A 20,465-nucleotide genomic window follows, 5' to 3' on the forward strand; every position below is an offset into this window, starting at 1 on the left:
GATCACAGGCATGTGCTACCACGCCCAGCTAATTTTTGTATTTTTAGTAGAGATGGGGTTTCACCATGTTGGCCAGGATGTTCTTGACCTCTTGACCTCATGATCTGCCCACCCTGGCCTCTCAAAGTGCTGGGATTACAGGCGTGAGCCACCAAGCCCGGTCAGGTTTTCACTTTTTAAATTAAATACAGAAATATATGGAAATTCGGTCATACACACACACACACACACACACACACACACACACACACACACAAAACCCATGAAAAAAACAGTGAAGGAATTTTAAGGGTAGTTATCTTTATACAGTGAGGCTAAATGTAATTTTCAGTTTCTTCTTTATACTTTTCAATTGCTAAGAGAGAATAGGTAATATTTTTTGCAATCAGGAAAACATGTTACTATAATTGTGAAAAATGTAATTAACTCTTTTTTTGAGATGGAGTGTCCCTCTTGTTGCCCAGGCTGAAGTGCAATGGCGTGATCTCAGCTCACTGCAACCTCTGCTTCTTGGAGGCAGAGTGCTTCTCCTGCCTCAGCCTCCCAAGTAGGTAGGATTACAAGCATGCACCACCATGCCGGGCAAATTTTGTATTTTTAGTAGAGATGGGGTTTCACCATGTTGGTCAGAGTGATCTCAAACTTCTGACCTCAGGTGATCCGCCCTCCTCAGCCTCCCAAAGGGCTGGGATTATAGGTGTGAGCTACTGCGCCCGGCCTAACTTTTGATTATTCACATTTAGTTACATTTTACATTGCCAATATTTATCTAAAATGGCTCCTGACACCTAAAATATTCATGCTCACAAGGTATGTTATCGTAAGAAACAAATTTCACTGATAATCTAAACAAAATCATTAAATATACGGATTATGAAAAAATTTCAAAATGAATTCTGAAGATAAATATTAAAGACTTGGCATAGTTAGCCTGAAGTGAAATTTTGTTAGTTTTTGTAAATTTAAGATTTGGGCCTGAGAACACAACTGCTTACTACACAAACCCATAACTATATAATTCTTTCTCCCTACTATGAAGTTAAATTTCATGTTCTCAGAACTATCATTTCCCCAACAGACACTTAGTTCACCATTGTATTTCACACAAACAGATGTCTTTCCCCTACCCTCACCTGTGGCTTTCTTCAACTGCACTTCCATTCTGACTTCATGACCTGGCCTTTTAAATTCCAGAAACTCCAGAATTTAGTGATACATATCACAGAAGAAACTAAGGAAATAACAATTATTTTGTTATAATAATTAATGGAATTGTAAACATAACATTCTTTGCTGATAGAATATGCAAATTTGTATACACGGATAAATTCTCTTAAGGGAAACATTTTGGCATCTTTTCACCCCAAAAATGTTATGTAGCATAAGGTAAGAAGAATCCATTGTCTTTAAAAGTTCTTACCTCATCAAATCCAGCAGCTTGTAAGTCTTGAAGCATTTGTGGATTAACTTCTGAAGTACTACGAGAATTTGTTTCATTTGCAAATGGAAGCAGAGAATTTCGAATTTCCTGCAAGACTTTATGATGTGTCCCAAATTTGGGTGGATTTCTGACTTGTCGAGGATCTTCAGTTGACATTTTACTCATGTTATGCTCAGCCTTAGTAGCATCTGATGGTTTAGATAAATTCCTAAGGGATTCCCGAATTTCTTTTAACATTTGTCGGCTACTGCCAGTATAGTTACTGGCAGGAAAGGTCTTAGGCCTCATTTGTCTATATCCTTCTGGCTTTTCACTCCTCTTCATGAAAACATCTATATATGTAGCCCACACGAAAGACTTCTTTATTTGATAGATCCAGAGCTTTCTTCTGAGCAAAAATGAAAATGATCCTTCAAGGAAGTCCCCAGGACTATTAAAATTCTTTATAATATAAATAATTAACTCTATAAAAAAAAGAAAGAAAGAAAAGCTATAAAGTGATTAATAAAGCATTTTAGAGGAAAAGTCCATTGACACAGGGGTTAAGAGACTCAGGTTATAGTTCTGACTCCATTAAGGATTACTCCGGGATCAGAACAAGTTACTTATCTCTCCATGCCTACTTCCTAGCCTGTAACATAGATTTACCTTAAGTAGTAGCCATGACAATTTAAAAAAAAAGAGTTCTTTAGTAAGCATATAAAGCATATTACAAATGCAAGGGATTATTAAGTGAATAATAAAATAGGTAACCTCTCATTACCAACTTCACCTAGTGGATCAAATTTTAAATTTTACAGATCAGACTTAAATATTTCTTTAGAAGGGTACTGCTGCTTTAATTTTTTTTTTTGAGACAGAATCTTGTTCTGTCACCCAGGCTGGAGTGCAGGAGTGCAGAGGTGCGACCTTGGTTCACTGCAATCTCTGCCTCTCAGATTCAAGTGATTCTCATGCTTCAGCATCCCAAGTAGTTGTGATTACAGGCATGTGCCACCATACCCGGCTAATTTTTTTATTTTTTAGTAGAGATGGGGGTTTACTATGTTGGTGAGGCTGATCTCAAACTCCTGGCCTCAAGTGATCCACCTGCTTTGGCCTCCCAAAGCGCTGGGATTTCAGGCTTGAGCCACGCTTTAAAAAGACTTTTAAACCACTATTCCAGAAGGCCCCTTTAGCCTTCAAAAACATGCCTGAGTTTATTTCCCAAGCTGTGAACTAGGACTCTGATACGGTTTGGATCTGTGTCCCCACCAAATCTCATGTCGAACTGTAGTCTCCAATGTTGAAAGTGGGGCCTGGTGGGAGGTGGCTCGATCTTGCAGATGAATCTCTTGAATGGCTTAGCATCATCCCCTTGGTATTATCCTCACCACTGTGATTAAGTTCTCGTGAGATGTGGTTGTTTAAAAGTGTGCAGCACCTCCTCCCTCACTGTCTCTTGCTCTTGCTATGTGAAACCCCTCGCTCTCACTTTGTCTTCTGCAATAATTATAAGTTTCTGGAGGCCTCCCCAGAAGCTGAGCAGATACCAGCATCATGCTTTCGGTATAGCCTGCAGAACCATGAACCAATTAAATCTCTTTTCTTTATAAATTACCCATTCTAAAATTATTTCTTTTTTTTTTTTTTGAGAAGGAGTTTCGCTCTTGTTACCCAGGCTGGAGTGCAATGGCTCGATCTCCACTCACCGCAACCTCCACCTCCTGGGTTCAAGCAATTCTCCTGCCTCAGCCACCGGAGTAGCTGGGACTACAGGCGTGCGCCACCATGCCCAGCTAATTTTTGTATTTTTAGTAGAAATGGTGTTTCACCTTGTTGACCAGGATGGTCTCGATCTCTTGACCTCGTGATCCACCCGCCTCGGCCTCCAAAGTGCTGGGATTATAGGCATGAGCCACCGCGCCCAGCCAAAGTTATTTCTTTATAGCAGTGAGAAAATGAACTAAAACAGGCTCTAAAGACAGAAAGCTTATCAGCAATGGGACAGGGAAAAGGCTCTCAGGTCAACTTGTCTTTTTCCTCAGTTAATGCATGAATGTCTTCTATTCAAGAACAGTCATCTGAAGGCTATGTAGCTGGGTACTATTGGCTCACACCTGTACTCCCAATACTTTGGAGGCCAAGGGAAGCATACAGCTTGAGCCCAGGAGTTCGAGACTAGTCTGTGCAACACAGTGAAACCTCATCTCTATGAAAAATTTAAAAATTAACCAAGCATGGTGGTATACACCTGCAGTTCCAGCTACTTAAGAGGTTGAGGCAGGAGGATCACTTGATCCCAGATCAAAGTTGTAGTGAGCCGTGATTGCGCCACTGTGCTCTAGCCTGGGCAACAGAGACATACCCTGTCTGAAAAAAAACAAAAAAATAAAGGCTACTTAAATGTCCCCCACTGACAGGAAAATCAGTAACACATCAAAGTCATTCAATTTGTGTTCTGCAGTAACTGTTAGAAATGTTTTCTTTGTATGGAGCATTATGAAATCTCACTCAGTGCCTAATGAGAGCCTGTTATGGGCCAGTGCTAGATACTTTTGCCTAACCCTCTTATCCAGCCATCCAAAAAGTTCTGTGAGCTAGGTTTGTTATCTCTACTTTGTAGACATAAAAACTGAAGTTCGGAGAGTTTGGGTAAAATAGTGTGTAAGTAGTACTGCTGGGATTTGAAACTCTTATTATCATCTATAGGAAGTCTATTTCTAATCTAATTAAATGTAATTACCATTCATGTTACATAAAGATATCTATAGATAGACATATAAACATTGCCTTTCTGTCATTTAGGTATCAGCACTGTTACCTCCTAAATGAGTTTTCCTTGGTCACTTAATTATCTTGTTTTATTTTCTTGACAGTACTTGTCACTATCTAAAATCATCTTACTAAGATCAAGAAACTTGTCTGTTTCCCCTCACTGAAATAAAAGCATCATGAAAGAAGAGGACCTTGTTTGTCTTGTAACTACTGTCAATCCACCATCTATAACAGGACGTGGCACATAGTGGGTGCTTAATAAATATACATGTTGAACAAATAAAATAAATATGTGTCTCCTAAACATCCCTAGTTCCTTTTACTGCTCCTTAATTCTAGTCATGCTCTTCTGGATACATTCTAATTTGTCAAAATCCTGTGAGTACTAGAAAACCACAACACTTAAAATGAAAAAACAACAAAAAATGAGATTGAAGTACTTGTTCAGAGGCTGGGCATGGTGGCTCAGGCCTATAAGCACAGCATTTTGCGAGGCCAAGGAGGGAGGACTGCTTGAGCTCAGGAGTTTGAGACCACCCTGAGAACATAGGGAGACCATTAAAGCAACAACAAAAAAGAACAACTTCTTCTGTTAAATTAGTAGCAATGTGGACTTCGCCATTTAATTCTCTGAAACTGACACCTGAGACATAAATTGGTTATCAACATCCACCTTACAAATTCAACTAGGATTAAGAGGAACAATGCAACACAAGTAAAGGAATATACATACACTCAAGTATGTGAAGATGTAGGCTGCTCCTTGCAACATCATTTATAACAGCAAAAGTTGAAACCAGTCTAGATGTTTATCAGTGGAAGATTGTTCAAGTAATTCATAGTACATTTATATAATATATATCTAAGTCAAAAAGAATGATGTTCTATACAATGTACAGACATAAACAGATACCCAAATGTATCCTAAGCAAAAAAAGCAAATTCACCATACTGTATGTAAAACTAACTTATTTTCTGTTCTAAAATTAGATTATGATGATTTATTGCTCTGTAAATATGCTTAAAAAAAAAACACTTTAAATGGGTAAACTTAGGGTTTTGTTTTGTTTTTTTGAGACAGGGTCTCATTCTGTTGCCCAGGCTGCAGTACAGTGGTGTGATCACAGCTCTCTGCAGCCTCAACTTCCTGTGCTCATGTGACCCTCCTGCCTCAGCCTCCTGAGTAGCTAGGAATGCAGGCACATGCCACCCTGCCCAGCTGATTTGTTAATTTTTTGTAAAACAGAGTCTCCCTATCTTGCCTAGCCTAGGTCTTGAACTTCTGGGTTCAAGTGCTCAGGTAAGCCTCCTGCCTCAACCTCCCAAAGTGCTCGGATGATAGGCATGAGCCACCCCACCTACCCTGAGTAAATTTTATAGTATGTAAATTATATGTTAATAGAGCTGTTAAAAATATACCCACTTTAAATTCTTAAAAATTTATATTTATAGAAATTAATTATACACACACACATATATTTGCAGCAGGCCTGAGACAGGACAAAGCCCTGTAGCAACCACTAGAGGTAGTTTCCTGATGATTTCACCTCATAAATCAGTCATCTCATGGTGCAATTGCTAAATTAGTTACGAATCAATCACAAGCAGCTCACATTTCTCTACTTTAAAAAAAATAAGCCTTTTCATTGTTCAAAAATTATATATATTCTGTCTATAATATAATAATACATGAGTAATTATTTCATAAATGAAATTAGGATGAACATATCTTGTGTTTTTATGAGGGAAGCTGGTCCCTAAAGCATTTTCTTTTCTATAAGCTTTCCCAAAATATTAATTTAACAGCTTACTAACACATTTTTCTAGGTTTAACATTTAGCTCACCAGTCTAAATTTTACAGAATTCAATTCTGGCCCTTTCTAAAAGTGAAGATACTTTCTATATCAGGTCTTCTTTAATCTACTATTTCTCCATGATCAAGGATTAACATTGTTGTGGAATCCTACGTCAGTTCTCTTAGCATCTGGGTTGCGATTCATTTATAGGATCTAGGTATTCTTTTAATATCACTTATTTTGGGTTTCAACCACAAGTTAATCATCCTTTTATTATTATTGTTATTTTACCATTTCCAAGATCATTCTGAGAGAAAAAAAAGAAACATAATTTTGCTTCTGTCAAAATATTTGCTTCCGTTTCCCTATAATGGGACCTGGTCACCAGCAGGTAGTGCAAAAATATTTGAACTTAGAAATGCGGGTAACTTGCCCCTTCTTTCTGCTGTTAAGAAAATACAGCATAGGCCGGGCGTGGTGGCTCACGCCTATAATCCCAGCACTTTGGGAGGCCGAGGCGGGTGGATCACGAGGTCAAGAGATCGAGACCATCCTGGTCAACAAGGTGAAACCCCAACTCTACTAAAAATACAAAAATTAGCTAGGCATGGTGGTGTGTGCCTGTAGTCCTAGCTACTCGAGAGGCTGAGGCAGGAGAATTGCTTGAACCCAGGAGGCAGAGGTTGTGGTGAGCCAAGATCCTGCCATTGCACTCCAGTCTGGCTAACAACAGCGAAACTCCGTCTCAAAAAACAAAGAAAAGAAAAGAAAAAGAAAATTCAGCATGAATCCTTATTGAAAAATTCAAGGATTTATATAAATATATATAGTAGAATTAAGTAAAAGTCCCTCATAATTCACCTTCCTCAAGAGTAAGAATCACTGTAGACGGCCTCTTAAAAGATATTCCTGAGCCGGGCACAGTGGCTCAAGCCTGTAATCCTAGCAGTTTGGGAGGCCAAGGCGAGTGGATCACCTGAGGTCGGGAATTCAAGATCAGCCTGACCAACATGGAGAAAACCCCATCTTTACTAAAAATACAAAATTAGCCAGGCATGGTGGCACATGCCTGTAATCCCAGCTACTAGGGAGGCTGAGGCAAGAGAATCATTTGAACTGGGGAGGTGGAGGTTGTGATGAGCCGAGATCATGCCATTGCACTCCAGCCTGGGCAACCAGAGCGAAACTCCATCTAAAAAATATATATATATTCCTGTCTTGGACCTGTAATCCCAACACTTTGAGAGGCCAAAGTAGGAGGATCACTTGAGCTCAGGAGTTCGATATCAGCGTGGGTGGGCAACAGGGCAAAACCCCGTCTCTACAAATAATACAAAAAATGAGCCAAGTGTGGCAGTGTGCGTGCCTGTAGTCACAGCTGTTCTGGAGACTGAGGTGGGAGAATTGCTCGAGCCCAGGAGGTGGAGGCTACAGTGAGCCATGACTGTATCACTGCACTCCAGCCTAGGACACAGAGTGAGACCCTGTCTCAAAAAATAAAAAAATCAAAAAAGATATTCCCCCTTCTAATCTTCTCTGGAACTTGGGATGTTGCAAATGTGATTAAGTTAAGGATTTTGAGATTAAGGGATTGCCATGGATTAACAGGGTAAGTACCACATGCAATTACAAGTGTCCTTTTGAGAGAGAGAGAAGGAGATTTGATTCACATAGAAAAAGGGAGGAGGCAATGTGATGATGAAGGCAGAGACTGAAGTGATGAGGCCAGAAGCCAAGGATGTCAGCAGCCAACAGAAGCTGGAGGTGGCAAGAGACAGATATTCTACTAGAACCTCTGGAGGGAAAGTGGCCCTGCTAATGCCTTGATTTTAGACTTCTAGCCTCCAGAACTATGAGAGGATAAATTTATGTTGTTTTAAGCCATCAGGTTTATAGTGATTTGTTACATAAGACACAGGAAACAGACACAATAATAATCACTATTAATACTGAATATTCTAATATATACTACTATTAACCAAAATGGGATCATAATATACAAAATTGGACATCTCATTTTTTTTTTTTACATAATCATGGGCAATTACAAGGAGACAATGGGTGTCTGGGGTTTATGCTTGTAATCCCCATACTTTGGAAAGCCCAGGTGGGAGGATCACTTGAGGCAAGGAGTTCAAGAAAAGAAGAGAATGTATTGTTGTCCAAATTCACCTTACCTTACTTTTTCTCCCATAATATTTCATGAGATTCACATTCCATGCAGTTAGGAAATGCTAAGTTAGGAAATGCTGGACCAGAGAGATTCATTCTAGTCCTCTATTCTATAACTGTACTCTGATATAACTCCTAACACTGAGTACACAAAAGTCAGAGAAAGGACTGAGTTCTGGTATATGTCTAACAATGTGTTGTAGGTTTAAATAACTGAAAACTTACTTTAAGCATATCTCTATCATCTACCTGTTGAAAATACTTGTGGATAAAATAAATAACGTCTGGAATTTATTTCAAAATAATTTGGTTGTGTGCTGAAGGGGATGGGTATATAAATGAGACAAAAGTTGTCATTTGTTGAAGACTGTTGTAGCTGAGTAATGGGTATATGAGGGTTCACTCTACTAGTCTCTTTCTTCTTATTATTTGTTTTGTAGAGACAAGGTCTCACCATGTTGCGCAGGCTGGTCTTGAACTCCTGGCATCTAGCAATCCTACCGCCTTGGCCTTTCTGTTTACTTCTGTGTACTCTTGAAGTTTTCCAAAATAGAGAGTTGAAAAAGAAAAAAAGGAAAGGAAATGATTGGATCCCAGAATGGTTCTGCTACAAATTCTTATTTAAATATACACACTTAAAATACATGGGATATATTTTAAAGAAACTATTGCTTCCATCAAATGATATCACTTCATTTATCAAGGGAAATAAGAGAAGCATTACATTTGAACATTCAATTTTAATGGTAAGACGATCTATATCTTCTGATATCAAAAACACTGAAATGGAGGAATTATGTATATCTTTAGCCAATTGATTTTGGTAAATATATTATGGCAGAGACTATATTCACATACAGTACTTGCCTCCATTTCCCAGATTAGCTCTGGCCAAAGTTGGGTGAGCAGATGTGACATATCTCAAATCTGGACTGAGGCAGTTAGAAGTCACTCTGCTTTGGTTTTTCTGCTTCAATTACAATGTAGGTTACATTTTGAGATGGTGGCTTCACAATATGGAAGGAAGATGGATACCTAAGCTACTGGATGGAGAGCCCCTACTGACTCCCACTGAACTGTGTGCAAGAGAAACATTTCTTTTGTGTTAAGCCATTGATATTCTGGGATTTGTTACCACAAAACAGTCTAATAATATTGTAGAAGTAGGCAAAGACTGCCCAAATGGAAACAAGCAGAGGCTATTTAATCAGATCTTACTATATAGGTAGGGAATCAGCCACTGTCAACTTGCACTTGGCAAAGATTCAAAGGCAAGCAGGGGAGTGGGAAATCTTTACAACAAAAAAAGGGGGAAGACTTCAGGTATGCTCTGATTGTAGGCTGCTGGCATGGGAAACTGAAGGTGGGCTAACTGGTATAAACCAAAAATAAAATGCTAAGTCAAGCCTCCTCTCAGCCAAGGGCATTCGAAAATTAACCTGAAAAACTAGTTCCAGCCATGATAGGAAGGGGGGTTTGGCCATGCCTCATTATTCCCTCCTCCCTTTTGGAATTCTGGCACAGCTGACCAGCATTAACATTGAAACAAATCTTAAGACTGACAAAACACTCTTTGTAGAAACAGGACACCCAATTCCAGCCTGACTCTAGCATAGTATCACATGACAGATGGCAGGCCCTTAAAGAAATCTAAGTATTTGACCCCAAATTATGTTTCTTTGCCATATCTTGAAACTGTCCTGCAAAACTGTCTCTTGTGGGGAAAATCTACATTCCGAAGATAATTCCCTTCCTTTCTCAGGCCTTTTGCCTGATTCAAGATAGAATCAAACCTGATAAGAAACGTTTATGGTGTATTATCTCTGAAGCCTGCTACCTAGAGACTTCCTTTACACAACGGGAACCTTGGTCTCCGCAAATCCTTAACTCAGACATTCCCTCCTGTTGATTCTATCTGCATAATGGGAACCGTAGTCTCCATAATCCCTTATCTTTTTTTTGAGCGTCTTGCTCTGCTGCCCAAGCTGCAGTGCAGTGGCATGATCTCGGCTCACCATAACCTCTGCCTCCCTGTTCAAGTGAATTCTCCTGTTTCAGACTCATGAGTAGCTGGGACTATAGGCATGTGCCACCATGCCCAGCCAATTATATTTTTAGTAGAGACAGGGTTTCACTATGTTGGCCAGGCTGGTCTCAAACTACTGACCTCATGATCTGCCTGCCTCAGCCTCCCAAAGTGCTGGGATTTACAGGTATGAGCCACTGTGCCTAGCCAAAACCCCTTATCTTAACCTAGATACTCCCTTCTATTGATTCTAGATCTTTAGACAGTAACAACTCAACCAACTGACAATCAGAAAAATCTTTAAATCTACCTATGACCCAGAAGCCATCCACTTCAAGTTGTCTTGCCAATCTTACATATACTGATTGATGTCTATGTCTCCCTAAAATGTATAAAACCAAGCTGTATTCTGACCACCTTGGACACATGTTCTCAGGAGCTTCTGAGGACAGTGTCATGGGGCAATGGTCACTCATATTTGGCTCAGAATAAATCTCTTAAAATATTTTATAGAGTTTGACTCTTTGTTGACACTGGAAGCGGGGTATCCTATGTGGCTGGTTTGGGAAGCATATTTAGCTTTCTCTGGGTCATCCCAAATTGGAATTAGGTACAAAGATTAAGGAAGCTGGTAGTTACTGACCAAGTCCTGACAGTTTGGGCCTATTGCTACAGAGGTCATGGGTCAGAGTTCTAGTTTCATATATGATCTGGCCATTGTCCATCTGTAGATTCAGTCTTTCATTATCCTAATACAGAAACTGGTACCTAGAAGTGAGGTGCTGCTGCAATAAAAACCTATGCAGCACTGCCTTAGTGATACTGCCTTAGTGGTCAGGCTGAGGGCTGAGAGGAAACAGATACCAGAGACTGGGAAGATGGAAGATCATGTTTTATAGTGGCAAAATATTTGGTAAAGCTGTTACCTATAATAACTTTCCATATAACTACAAGGTCAGTGAGCATACAAAGAGGCTACTGACCTTCAATTTTATAAAAAAAAGAGTTTGGAAAAGAGGATCTTGGAAGCAAATATTGACTGCTATTGTATATTTGGCAAAGTATTATAAGTAAATGATGAGCTCAAGAAAGCAGCAGCAGATTTCAAAGCAAAAACAGAAGGGAATAGAATATGTTCAGAAATTTAAACTCTCAAAGGATTGGAAAAGCAACTTGCACCTAGACCTGCAGAGGCAGGATGAAGACTGAGTACAGATATCTGCTGAAAACTCTTAGCTAACTACTGCTTCAGGGATAAAGAACACCTTAAGGATGTAGCCTTCCTGTCAAACCTAATAGCCTCAAATAACCAAATGAGTAAGACTCCATCTCAAAAAAAAAAAAAATTTTTTTCTTAAATCATCTCAAGTTCAGACTAAAAAACTCTTTGTCTATTCAAAATTTAAAACCCTTTGGCACCCAACTTCTAAGAACAACAAGCTAGTTGAGAAAGATTTGTACTTTCCAAAGGGAGGATACTCACCCAACACACACTTCACAGGTCATGGAAAACGATGAGAGAGTTCCTTCCAAATAAATCAAGGTCCAATCTCCCCTACCTCCAGGACTGGTTGCTTACACAGAATCTGCTGCTTATCTCTCATTAGTCTCCTTTTCTAGGAGTACGGCTTACTGTGGCCTTCCTAGCAGTATTCTACTCTTGTGTACTGTGGTGAGTAAGGGGAAGAGAAAAGGAAGAGAGATAGAGAGAAAGAGATACAGTGAGAGAGAGACAGCAAGAGAGCATACACATGACACACAGGACACATTACTTCACAGGTCCCTGGAGCAAGAGGAACCATATCTGGACCTGATTAAGAGATTTGGGCATGTGGACCAAAGGACCTATGAATCTTGCCTCTGTCACTGATTAGGGTCCTATTTGTTAGCAAAAGAATAACATAATACCAGGAACATCATTCCACAGTAATAGGTGTCATGTTTCTTTTTATTTTATTTATTTTTAAATAGAAATGAGGGTCTCTCATCTCTATTGATGAGGCTGGTCTCAAACTCCTGGCCTCAAGCGATGCTCCCACCTTGGCCTTCCAAAGTGTTGGGATTACAGGCGTGAGCCACCATGCTTGGCCAGTATCATGTTTGTTTGATTCTAAGCATGCTGTTCTACATTTTAATATTTCTAAAATTTAGGGCCAGGTGCAGTGGCTCATGACTGTAATCCCAAAACTTTTAAAGGCTGAAGTGGGTGGATCTCTTGATCCCAGCTGTTTGAGATTAGCCTGAGCAACAAAGGGAGACCCTGTCTCTACAAAAAATAGAAAAAAAAAAAAAAAAAAAAACAAAACACAGCCAAGTATGTTGGTGTGCACCTGCAGTCCCAGCTACTGGGGAGGCTGAGGCTGCAGTGAGCCGTGACTGTGCTACTACACTCTCCAGCCTAAGCATCAGAGCAAGACTCGAACTCTGTCCCACAAAAAATAAATAAATAGAGTATATCTTGAGATCAACGTTAAAAGATATTTTTCAGGTCCACAGCAGAGAAGTTCTGGAGTAGCGGTCATTGCACGTGCGTAACTTAGCCATAAATAAAAGACGAAATCTCCTTGTTACCTCAATTGTATTATTTTCTCTTTTTTTGAGACAGAGTCTTGCTCTGTGGCCCAGCTTGGAGTGCAGTGGCATGATCTCTGCTCACTGCAACCTTCACCTCCTGGGTTCAAGCAATTCTCCTGCCTCAGCCTCCCAAGTAGCTGGGATTACAGGCACACACCATTATACACAGCTATTTTTTTGTATTTTTAGTAGAGATGTTTCACCATCTTTTTTTTTTTTTTTAAAGACAGGGTTTCACTGTATTGGCCAGGATGATCTCAATCTTCTGACCTTGTGATCTGCCTGCCTCGGCCTCCCAAAGTGCTGGGATTACAGGCGTGAGCCACCATGCCCAGCTACTCCGTAACTTTCAATGATTTTTAACCTAATCGTTAAAAGTAAGAGCTCTGGAATCAAACTGCCTGGGTATGACAAATCTCTATTTTTTTTTTGAGACGGAGTTTCACTCTTGTTATCCAGGCTGAAGTGCAATGGTGCGATCTCGGCTCACCGCAACCTCCGCCTCCTGGGTTCAGGCAATTCTCCTGCCTCAGCCTCCTGAGTAGCTGGGATTACAGGCACGCGCCACCATACCCAGCTAATTTTTTTTGTATTTTTAGTAGAGATGAGGTTTCATCATGTTGACCAGGAAGGTCTCGATCTCTTGACCTCATGATCCATCCGCCTCGGCCTCCCAAAGTGCTGGGATTACAGGCTTGAGCCACCACGCCTGGCCTTATTATTATTTTTTAAAGTTCAGACCCTCATCAAAAATACAAACGACAAACAAGTATCATCCATTAGTTTGTCCAACTTTGGAAAAAAACAGGTACCATTACATAAGATTGGGTTGAATTAAGTTTATCAGAAAGGTACCCTAGCTGGGTGCAGTAGTGCGCCTGTAGTCCCAGCTACTTGAGAGGCTGTGGTGGGAGGACTGTTCAAGCCCAGGAGTTGGAATCCAGCACAGGCAACATAGCGAGTCCCCATTTAAAAAAAAAAAAAGATGACTATGTCATAGCTTTGACCAGATCAGTAATAAGGACAGCAACAATAATATGTGCTGTTTCTTTTTTTAGCAGCATAGTCTCATTCGTATAAACAGCGATATTCAGGAAACTGGATACTGACATTTTCTTCTGTTCACTTTCTAATAATTGTGGGATCAAAAGTGAAAAATGCTGAAAAAGGACTGCTGCTTCTACTTGGTGGAAATGTTATTCAATGACTAACTTTTGTGATGTATAACAATCTCCCACTAATATAAATAAAACATCTAGAATAAATAACCAGAGTTAGAACCATTCCAAGACTATGTATACAGCATAACAAGGACTAGCAATAAAAACAAAAATAAAAACGACCTACACAATGAAAGCCAGATATTATACATTTAAAATACAGCCAAAAAAATTTTTTTTACTTGTTTTTGGAGAGCAACAAGTCATATTCAATCAATATTTAGGCACAGAATGTGCTGTTCCAGGAATGGACCATGATCTAGTTTCTTGCAGTAGCAGCCAATGGAACTAACACAATGCTACTTCTTTCACTGTTCAAACTCTTCCACTGCCTTAGGGAATCAACTACCCCATTTTACCATCAGAGATAAGCTTTGTTTTCGTAGCAGAGAACATTCATTCCAACTATAATGTCCTACCTTTTCTTCCTCATGAAGGAAAATGGATAAAAATTTTTAACCTTCAATAAACAATTCGTAAAGGTCTGACAAGCTTCATGATCACTAACATTCAAATTCATTTCCAAAACTGGAGTTATACAGTATTATTTCTGTGCAGGAGACTATACTTACTGTTCACAAGATTTATGAATAACTTCTGGAGGATGATATATGTTTTATAAGTTGTATTAACATATGAGTTGACAAACATTAAATTATGTTCCATTAGAAATTGACAGAGAAGTCAGAATGGGGATTAAGTCATCTGGAAGTCATTCATTGAGCTACAAGCCCTTTCAGGTTATAAAAAACGCTGTTCCCTAAATTGTCGTTCCTTCATTTTCTGTATTTATATACACACCCCTACTCCGTAAAGACCTCTCCACCTCTCCCACCATTTCCAACTATGAACAGTAACCTTTATCACATTGAACTAGAAATAAGAGACTCCCAGGATTTCTTCAAGATACACCCAGGATCAGAGCCCTCTGGGATTCAAAAAACTGTAGCTCTTTCACTGCAAATTTCCTTCAGAACCACCTTTCCCGTTCCTTCCCTGTGGACACCGCCGACCCGCGTTTGGGGGTGGGGTGGGAGACAGTCGGCGCAAGGCCGCCAGCAAGGTAGGCTCTTCCCTGCCCAACGTGCACTTCCGAGGCCGAAATGCCCGGGGCTCTTCCTGCAGCACCGGGCGCGGCCAACCCTCGCTTCCCCAGGGCAGGGCTCAGCTCAGGTCAATGCAACCAGCCCAGTCAGGCCCGGAGCGGGCCGCCGCGGCCCGCCAGTCCACAGCAACCTCTGGACCCCCGCCAGCGGGGATGGGCGTGGGCCCCAGCGGCCACCGCCCCGCCAACTCCAGCTCGGGAGAAGTGAGCCCCACCCGCTACGCCAGCCCCGGACCTACCTGGAGGGGAAAGGAGAGCTCCTGGACAGCGGCCACCGGCCCGAGGGCGGGCGCCTAGACGGCCGGAGCCCGTCCCAGCAACCCCAAGTATCCCTGGTGGGGCAGAGCGGGTAGAGACGCCGGAGGGCTGCCGCGGGCCACTGTGGCCCGTCGCGGGGGTCCCGAGGACCTGGCTCTCCCCTTAACACCAGGCCACTGCCGCCGCCGCCATTTTGCCTTCCACTCAATGTCGCCGCCGCCGCACTCCGTTGCAGGTTTCCCGGATGTGGGCATTTCCCGGCGTCGCTTGCGCGGGGGCCGAAGACTGGGGGCTTCTGCCCGCCCGGCAGCAGCTAGGGAGCGCGCAACCGAGGCCTCTGGGCCTCGTTGCGTGGCCCGCCGCTCAGAGCCTTCGTGAGCGTCGCCCCACGTCGCTCCCGCCTGCCCTGCCCAGAAGACTCGCCCGCGGCCGTGGGTTAAGGCTCTCTCCTGCCCAGCCCACTCGGTTGATTGAATCCTTTTTCCCATTGATCTCTTTCTCTGGACCGAGTAGGGATGCGCATTTCACGGAGCTTCGTTCTCCGAAGGGAACAACTGTTGAGTTGTTCTGGGAAACTTCGCTGTGGACCTCAAAATTCGAGTTTTGGCGCTTTGAAATAAAATTTTATTCTTGCTTAGCGTTCTTTCCCCGAACAAGCCCATGAGGTTCCAGCATCTGTATTTTCTGAATCAGCCAAGAAGAAGTTCTTGAGCCAGGACCGATTAGCAGAGTTTAGAGATCTGACCTGTCAACTGCATCCGTAGGAGGAGGTCGTTATTGCCTAACTGGAATAACGGTGACGGTGTGACAAGACAAGAGGTTTTACTTCTAGTAAAGTTGAATAGAAAATCTGGGATGGGATCACTGGGTTTGATGTGTAAGGTACTGTCCACCCTTTGTGAAGAGTGCCTTTGCCAGTTTTTCCTCTAGAAAATATAGTGTTTTCAAGTAACTTCTTTCGTAATTTTTCTACTATAGACTACAAAAAAATTACAGACGTCTTTTTCTGATGTTAAAGTAATAACTGGCTGCTTACTGTATTCAGAAATCCAAATGTGAAAACCTGTTAAAAGATTATGTTCCGCTGGCCATGGTGGCTCACGCTTGTAATCCCAGCACTTTGGGAGGCCAGGCAGGCGGATCACAAAGTCAGGAGTTCAAGACCAGCATGGCCAACACAGTGAAACCCCGTCTCTACTAAAAATACAAAAATTAGTTGGGCATGGTGGTGCACACCTGTAGTCCCAGCTACTCGGGAGGCTGAGGCAGGAGAATCTCTTGAATCAAGGAGGTAGAGGTTGCAGTGAGCCGCACCACTGCACTCCAGCTTAGCACTTTGGGACCCCAAGGCAAGTAGATTGCTTGAGTCCAGGAGTTCAAGACCAGCCTGGGCAATATAGTGAAACCCCATTTCAATAAAAATTGCAAACAATAATCAGGCTTGGTGGTACATGTCTGTAGTCCAGATACTTGGGAGACCGAGGTGGGAGAATCACTTGGGCCCAGGAAGTCAAGGCTGCAGTGAACCAGGGATCACACTACTGCACTCCGGCCTAAGTGAGAGTTAAATCTTGTCTCAAACATCTTTCCTAATCAATGGGATTAAAATGGAGAGAGCATGCTGGGCCAATTATGTAGAAAATAATTAGCTTCTACAAAAGATACAAAGAAAATTGTTAGTCCTTTCCTATATTGAAATGAAATTTTTCTTAGAACAAGAAGGATAGGCCCATATTAAGGATTAAAAACCATCTGTATTAACTCCTGAATATAGGAAGTGTGGCTTAGGAGAATCACATGTGAACACTTCAGAAAGCGGAGACAGCATTACAAAGGAATATTATTCCTAGAAAAACGATGGCAAGGTTTCTGTCATAATCAGCAAAGACAATGATGAAAAAGTGTTTATCTTGGAAGTCACACTTAAAAGGGCCTCTGGCCGAGTGTGGTAACTTATGCTTGTAATCCCAGCAGTTTGGGAGACTGTGGCAGGTATACCACGTGAGGTCAGGAGTTTGAGACCAGCCTGGCCTATGTGGTAAACCCCATCTCTACTAAAAATACAAAAAAATTAGCCGGGTGTGGTGGCACACACCTGTAATCCGTGCTACTAGGGAGGCTGAGACAGGAGAATCGCTTGAACCGGGAAGCAGAGATTCCAGTGAGCGGAGATCGTGCCATTGCACTCCAGCCTGGGTGAGGGAGACTTAGACTCAAAAAAAGAAGGAAAAAAAAGAGGACCTTTGACAAAGAGGAGTATTTTTTAAAGGGACAACAAGATTGTGAGTTTAGCTCAGGTCAGTTAATAGTGATTCATTGCTTACTATGGTTCAGATACTGTTAAACACTATACACTTGATCTTGTAGCCCAGTAGGGGGAGACAGGCTCCTTAACACATTGCTTTGAGCACAATTTAAATTCTGCACAATGGGCTTTTGAAGCAGAGTGCAACTTAGTCCAGATTGCTGGAGGCCAGTAAAAGCTGTCTGGAGAAAATGACACCTAGAAGGAGTCTTGAAGGATAAGAAGGATTTAGCCAAAAATGACAAGAAACAGTAAGAAGGAAACCTTCACTGGAGAGACTATAATAATCACTTTTGAATATTTGAATATGAAAGGAATTTTGTGTGGGTGGCTCCTGAGGTAAGACAAATGAAAGCAAATTTCAGTTCAGTATATGAAAATTCATTTATTTAGTGAAACCCTATGGTAAAGGATCCCAACACAGATTAGATTCAAATATAACGTAATTGGTGATTGGCTCATCTCATAGGCTCACATGATCAGTGTGTTAACATTACACCAGGACTGTACCTTTTTACAGGATTGTTTTGGGTCCCACTCTTACACTAAAATCCTGCCATAATGCTGTATCAATTAGAGCTGTTCAAATGTGAAGCCTCATTGGAAAATGGGAATATTTATCACCATATATATACATATATTTTTTGAGATGCAGTTTCACTCTTTCGCCTAGGCTGGAGTAAAGTGGTGTGATCTCGGCTCACTGCAACCTCTACCCCTGGGTTCAAGCGATTCTCTTCCCTCAGCCTCCTGAGTAGCTGAGATTATAGATGCCTGCCACCATGCCCAGCTACTTTATTTTTGCATTTTTAGTAGCAACCGGGTTCTGGCATGTTGGCCAGGCTGATCTTGAACTCCTGACCTCAGGTGACCCACCCACCTTGGCCTCCCAAAGTGCTAGGATTACAGGCGTGAGCCACCATATGTTTTTAAGTATAGGGTAGATGATACTTTTTTGGGAATTTGTTGGGAAAACTGTAGAAGGAATCATGAATTTTAGGCTGGAGATGCTCGCCAAGGTACTTTCTACCTCTAAGAACCTGCAACCCTTGAAAGAAACTATAGTTTAATAAAGGCAGTGACAATGAACAGATTCATAAATTATGGTGTTATATTACATATAGCTTAGTTTCTTATTAAAATTGGCAGAACTTGTCAATTGGCATGAAATGTAACACTGTTAAAATGTATTCCTCTTATGGTTACAAATACCCTGAAAGCCTTAAAGCCTCTACCACTTACTCACTTATAATGATCAACGGAAATTTTATATATGGCTGCTAGAAATTGAGAAGATGTTAGCAACATATATGAAAACTTCAGAGTTTTCGGCAGTGGTCATTACAGATAAAAACAGAAGAGGCTGGGCTCGATGATTCTTGCCTGTAACCCCAGCATTCTGGGAAATCAAGGTGGATGGACTACTTGAGGTCAGGTGTTCAAGACCAGCCTGACCTACATGGCGAAACCCTGTCTCTACTAAAATTACAAAAAAATTAGCCAGGTATGGTGGTGTGTGTCTGTAATCCTAGATACTTGGGAGGCTGAGGCAGAACTGCTTGAACCTGGGAGGTGAAAGTTGCAGTGAGCTGAGATCAGGCCACTGCATTCCAGTATGGGTGACAGAGCGACTCCATTTAAAAAAAAAGAGAGAGAAAAGAAAGGTGAGGTGAGGCAAAAACAGGCTTACTATTCACAATACATGGAAAATGTGCCACCTAAGAGCCAGGGTCTTTTCCATGAATGAGAATGAGTTTGAGGCCCATTCACAGCAAGGATGTTAGCCTGCTGAGTAGGATCTGAGGGTGCCTGCACTGGGCAGAGAGGGCCACCGCCTCAGCAGGCTTTAGGCTATGCTAATAGCCATTTGTACAAAGGGAAATAGAAGGGCAAAGGAAAATCCACAGTTATGGTGTTTTTAAAAAATTATTATTTATTTATTTATTTTTGAGGCAGGGTGTCACTCTGCCACCCAGGCTGGAGTGCACTGGTACAACCATGGCTCACTGCAACCTTCATCTCCCAGGCTCAAGCAATCCTTCCAGTTCAGCCTCCTGAGTAGCTAGAACCACAGGCACAAGTCACCATGCCTGGCTGTTTTTATTACTGAATCAGAAAGAGTGAAAATTGGTCCTGAAGCATTGTGAGCCACTGAGTTTTCATTGTTCCCATTTGGTATGAATGTATATATTTCTCTGCCAAAATACTGTGTTTAACTATAAACACCTCCTCCAGGCCCAGAGCCATTCATTACTGCTAAAACAATGTTTTTATTAAGAAGCCACCTTGTCTTATAGAATTTCTCAACAGTTGCATCCCATGTTGTCATTTAACATGTTCTTTTGTTTCCTGTAGTGTCTGTAAACTGGCAGACAGGTAAATCAGGTTCAGTTTTGTTGCTAGGAACTGGGGAAGTACAGTTAGGCTGATAAGTCCTTGAACTGATATTTAGGGTAATGGCAATTATCTGAATTATCTGGTCTACTTTTCTTTTTTTTTGAGACAGAGTCTTGCTCCGTTGCCAGGCGCCAGGCTGGAGTACAGTGGCACAATCTTGGCTCACTGCAATCTCTGACTCCTGGGTTCAAGCAATTCTCCTGCCTCAGCCTTCTGAGTAGCTGGGACTACAGGCATGCACCACCACGCCCAGCTAATTTTTGTATTTTTAGTAGAGACGGGGTTTCACCATGTTGGCCAGGATGGTCTCGATCTCGACCTCGTAATCTGCCTGCCTCAGCCTCCCAAAGTGCTGTGATTACAGGCGTGAGCCACCGAGCCCGGCCTGGTCTACTTTTCAGTGCTAGGAAAAA

At 41.6% G+C, this 20,465-nt stretch overlaps 1 protein-coding gene and 1 pseudogene across 10 annotated transcripts in view; one reads left to right on the forward strand and one right to left on the reverse strand.

Moving 5' to 3' along the window:
• LATS1 (large tumor suppressor kinase 1) overlaps positions 1–15,562 on the reverse strand; it is a 52,043-nt gene extending 36,481 nt beyond the window's left edge. For 3 of the 9 annotated variants that reach the window (XR_013534625.1, XM_035296946.3, XM_002747105.7), the window contains exons 1-2: positions 15,332–15,562; positions 1,421–1,905 (exon numbers count right to left, since the gene is read on the reverse strand). Coding sequence is in view for 4 of the 9 variants with exons in the window: in XM_035296946.3 (XP_035152837.1) it covers positions 1,421–1,765 (345 nt within the window). In the remaining 5 variants the exon portion in view is untranslated. Of the gene's footprint in view, positions 1–1,133; positions 1,232–1,420; positions 1,906–11,676; positions 11,861–15,331 lie in introns of those variants that run through there. The other 6 variants (XM_035296945.3, XM_017971465.4, XM_078370286.1 and 3 more) reach the window with 5 other exon arrangements.
• Positions 14,986–16,779, forward strand: LOC118153017 (uncharacterized; annotated as a pseudogene). The gene has a single exon (XR_013534626.1). The product of XR_013534626.1 is annotated as an uncharacterized LOC118153017 (transcript).
• The last annotated feature ends 3,686 nt before the right edge of the window (positions 16,780–20,465 follow it).

Source organism: Callithrix jacchus, chromosome 4 (assembly GCF_049354715.1).
Source record: "Callithrix jacchus isolate 240 chromosome 4, calJac240_pri, whole genome shotgun sequence".
NCBI lineage: Eukaryota > Metazoa > Chordata > Mammalia > Primates > Cebidae > Callithrix > Callithrix jacchus.